At 53.7% G+C, this 4,613-nt stretch overlaps 1 protein-coding gene across 1 annotated transcript in view; it reads right to left on the bottom strand.

Annotated features, from left to right (window-relative positions):
- LOC106895990 (keratin, type II cytoskeletal 3-like) overlaps positions 1–3,753 on the bottom strand; it is a 6,009-nt gene extending 2,256 nt beyond the window's left edge. The window contains exons 1-4 of the mRNA XM_014955680.1: positions 3,199–3,753; positions 1,659–1,873; positions 448–508; positions 40–135 (exon numbers count right to left, since the gene is read on the bottom strand). Of these exons, the coding sequence (XP_014811166.1) occupies positions 40–135; positions 448–508; positions 1,659–1,873; positions 3,199–3,753 (927 nt within the window). The remainder of the gene's footprint in view (positions 1–39; positions 136–447; positions 509–1,658; positions 1,874–3,198) is intronic.
- Positions 3,754–4,613: the final 860 nt, after the last annotated feature.

Here is a 4,613-nt window from a genome sequence, read left to right as displayed (position 1 = left end):
CGGGGGGGGGGCAGCAGACAGGGGGCTGGGGGCTCTTACCTCGGCGTAGATGCACTTGAGGAACTCCAGCTGCTGCCGCAGGAGACCCACTCTCACCTCCAGCTCCTCCTTTGTCAGGTAGAGACAGTCCACATCCTGGAGAGACACAATGTATTTGGGTGAAAAAAGGTGAAAAAACAAGGAGTGCGGCAAAGCCCATGTTTGATGTTGGATTTGGAGGAAACCCCACCATTTCCAACCCTTATGACTACTTGGGTTTGTGTTGTATGATCTTACAGCCTGATGGGGGTTCTCCAAACTCATTGGGTCACCTCTATTTTGGGGCTACCCGATGAGGGCTCAGGCAGCATCGTGGTGCCAGGACCCCCCAGTTTCTCTCCCTGGCCCCACACCTGGGGTTTGCCCAGGCAAAACCCCCCACTCTCAGCCCATCTCATCCTGACTCACCTTCTTGAGGACCACAAACTCGTTCTCCGCAGCCGTGCGCTTGTTGATCTCATCTTCATACCTGCGGGAGGAAAGGAGAGGGGTGGGATGCTGAGCCCCGGGGGTCCTGTCCCCACCACCCATGGGGCCAATGCAGAGAGTGGGGGAGCGTGAGTAAAACCAGAGCCTCTCCCTGTTGCCTTTGTACCTCCTGTGCGATTTTTGCTTTGTTGCTATTTCTTTCCTCCCCGCTGGGCTTTGTTCAGCAGGTTTAAATAGTCCACGCCAGCAGTATCGGTGGCTGGAGTGAGATGGCAGTAAATCGGGCCAAACCACTAGAAATGCAAAACCGTGTCGCTCAGCCAAAGTCTTGGGCTGCTTCTTCTGGCCCTGCTGCTTCATGGGAGGGTTTTTTTTTGCTGAAGCATCCAGGACTCTGCCCGGAGTCTTTATGAGGAGAGTGTGGCCAAAACGCCTCAAGGGGAGGTCAGGAGCTTGAGCAACCTTTGAAACTCCCAGGTGCAAAGGGAATGAAAGCCCACGTGTAATGACCAAGTAATTGGGGCCCAGGAGAACTTTCCCAAGATGAGTCTGAACTTCTTCCTGATGGCTCCGTGAGAAAAGAACAACCAGCTGAGATGTTTGACTGTAAGACCTCTGGAGAAAGGACTGCTCTTTTCTCCTGTGCTCTGTGCCACTAGCCACCAAGTGTCCTGGTTCGTGGCTTAGCAGAGCACACGGGGAGCTATTAAGGAATATCTACCGTTTAGATTAAAAAAAACACAATTCCCTCTGGGAAGAGAGAATGAACCCCAAGGGAGACGCTGGGGATAAAGCATGGGGTGAAAACAAATAGGCTGAAGGTTTTGTGGGAACGGGTGATGCCGGGGACAGGAGATTTGGGGGGAGCCACAGGCACAGATGGTGTGGGAGATGTGATAGGGCAAACCACGGTGGTGTGCAGGAGCGTTAGAGAGAGGAAAAGTGGTTCCCTGTCCCTCTCCCAAAGGAAATGTTGTGGTTGAAGGGTTCTCCCAGTCCATCACCAGCATCTGAGGTGCAGCAGGAGGACCCCAGCACAGGAAACCAGCCTGGTACTGGTGATCTGCCCTGCTCCTCTCCCCGTACCCCAGTTTTTGGACCCATCCAGTGCTTCATGCTCAGAAAAGTCACTCCAGGCCATCAAGAACCCTGGTCCCCTGGTCTGCACCTTCTCCCCACATCCTACTTACTTGCACTTGTACTCTTGAACCAGGTCCCGGAGGCACCGCTCCTCGTTTTCCAGCCTCTCCCGCTCCCCCAGCACACACTCCAGCTGCTTCCTCAGGTTGCAGATGAAGTTCTCGAACACGGGCTCCAGGTTTCTCCGGGAAGCTGGCAGGACATACTGCTGCAGCAGCTCCCACTTGGTGGTCAACACCTTATTCTGCTGCTCCAGCAGCCGGACCTGGGGAAGGAAGAGGTGCAAGAGTCATGCAACCCCCCCTGTTGTCCCAGGCTTTGGGTTCCTCCACTTCCAAAAGGGAAAAATAAAAATAAGGTCAGAAATGTAAGTGGTGAAGTGCTGATTTCTCAGGGAGACCAGCATCTTCTCTGAGCTAATCCCCGCCCACCCAGGACTCGTATTTTGGGCTGAAATGGAGGTGTTTGCTCTGTGTTCAGACCAAGCATGGGTTTGACCAAAGAACAGCTCAACCCAACACCAGCTCTGCCCCCACCACAACTGCCTGGTGGAGGAGTCACTGCCTCCCCTGATGGGCTAATTACGATAATGAGTCTTTCGTGGCACTCAAAGCTCCATCCAGGATCTTGTTTGCATGTGTCTAATTTAGTTATCAGGCCTTTCACTTCTAGATTAAAGAGCTCTCTGGTACTTGAGAACCTTTATGGGTCATGAATAAGTCATTTTCCAAATGAGAGGAAGCCGAGCCTCCTCTTGCGTGGGCTTGGTTTTTCCAGCTGGGGAACAAGTCACAAGGAAAATCAAGACCAGACAGAGCAAAGGTTTCGCTGCCATTTGAAAAAAAATCATTTCCTATAACACATCTCTAACCAGCAATGAAAACCCTCGGGCTTAGCTCAGGAAACAAGGATAAATGATATCTGTTTAGGAAATCACCGAATCATTTCATTCTGAAGAATCATTTCATGGTGAAGGGACAGAGAGGTTCATAGAACCATAGAATGGTTTGGGTTGGAAGCAACCTTAAAGATCATCTTGTTCCAACCCCCCTGCCATGGGCAGGGACCCCCCCCACCACCGCCAGACCAGGTTTAAATTATTCATCTCATTTTTAGCTAAAATCTCTCTTCCTACATCTCCTTGACAAAGCACCCAAACTGTTCTCAAAATGCAGAAGTCCTTCAGAGTTTACAGGGGTGAGAGAGTGATGTCCGATTAGACATTCGTTATAAAACTTCCTATTTTGCCTTTTTCCATTTCCATGTCTCCATCCCTTCTCTCACTGGTTTTGGTTTCCTGGTTCCCTGAAGCCAAACACAGGATATTTGGCCTGATATTTGTTATTTGGCGATATATCCCGATTTAGCTATTTAGCAGATTGGTGACCACCGAAAGGTAAAATGCGGTTGCCTCGCTGCAAGGCTTCAATCCAAAGGGTCTCCAGGTCAAGACCACTGTGGTCTATCAGAAATGTTTAGAATATCAGGGTGCCAGGAGAAGAAGCTACTGGTGGCGTCTCTTTGGAGACTCTCCGTCCCCCAGAGCCATGGGGTGACAGCTCGTGCCGGGGGGAAGCGGGGGGGTCTCACCTTGTCGATGAAGCAGGCGAACTGGTTGTTGAGGTTCTTGATCTGCTCCTTCTCGTGGGTCCTCACTTGGCACTCCTCGGGGTCCACCCCCACGCAGAGGGGCTTGAGGAGCTCCGGGTGGATGCTGACGCCCCGAATCCCTTCGGATCTCCCTCCTCCCAGGCCGATGCCCATGCCGCCGCCGTAGCCTCCCATGGCCATGCCGTCCCCAAGACCTCTGTAGCTGCCCAGGCCCCCGTAGCTTCCGCAGTTACCGAACCCCACCACCGTGCCCATGCCAAAGCGGCCGCCGCCGTAGGCCACGCCGCAGCGTCCCACGCCGCCGGCGCCACCGTAGACCCCGCCGCGGCAGCTCCCGCCGAAGGAAATCCTCTGCCCTCGCCCCAGGTCGCAGACGCTCCGGCTGCTGAAGCCCCCCATGCCGCATCTCCGTCCCACCGGCGGGCAGACGGAGGCCGAGCTGCTGTTGCCCCTGCCCAGCCCGCAGACGGCCGATGCCGAGGAGAAGCCCCGTCTCCCCAGGATGGAGCTGGAGGTGTAGCACTGTCGACTCATGGTGGCCAAGGGGGGCAACGTGGTGGGGGGGAGAAGCACCGGCAAAGCAGGCGAGCGAGAGGAGCAGGGAGTGGAAGAAGGAGATCTCCTTTAGCTTCTCACAGGCAGAGCCCTTCTCCTTATATACATTCCAGGAGGTGCCTGAGATGCAAAAAAATTTAATTTATCCACTGGGTTTGGTCTGCCTGGCAGCAAGGAATGGCTTCCAACATTTCAAACCCACAGCAAACACTTCTATCTCATACGAAATAATGTGGAAATTAAAATAAACTGCTTTGCTTGCAAGCTTCAGTTTCAGGACTTATATTTTACTTAATTAATCTGCTTCCTTATTGTGTAATTATAGTTTAGCGAAATAATTCAAGGGGTTTTTATTCATGGCTTGTTTACGGTTCGGTTTCACCACAGCGTTTAATTATGTCTCAGGACCTCCTGCTGAACGTCGTGGAGATGCCGCCTCTTCCAGGGTCCCCGGCCGGCCCCAGGGCTGGCTCTGGAGCAATGGCCGGTGGCCACGGGGGACGGGAGGGACGGCGCAGCCGTGGAAGAGCTGGTGTCCTCGGGAGCCTTCCCATTCCCTCCTCTCCTGGGTATGGCTCAGGAGATCTGGTTGGGAAGGGGCAGGATGGGGGACGGGGTGGGGGGTTCCCTATGGATGGAGCATCAACGGGGCGCAACGGTGCCGAGGATGGATTTGGTCCCAGGGGCAAATTTGGAATGGACACACGGAGTCAAGGCGTTGGTCCAGCTGCCCCCCTTAGGATGTGTGGGATGGAAGATGGGGCATTTCTGGGAAGCTTTTAGCCAGTTTTATTAGGGCGATAAAGCGATTTATTGGCGAATTTTGCGCCGGGGGAAGG

This window comes from Calidris pugnax, unplaced genomic scaffold, assembly GCF_001431845.1.
Source record: "Calidris pugnax isolate Ruff unplaced genomic scaffold, ASM143184v1 scaffold300, whole genome shotgun sequence".
NCBI classification, from domain to species: Eukaryota; Metazoa; Chordata; class Aves; order Charadriiformes; family Scolopacidae; genus Calidris; species Calidris pugnax.
Note: the sequence above shows the minus strand (reverse complement) of the source record. Positions and strands in the feature narration are given on the sequence as shown.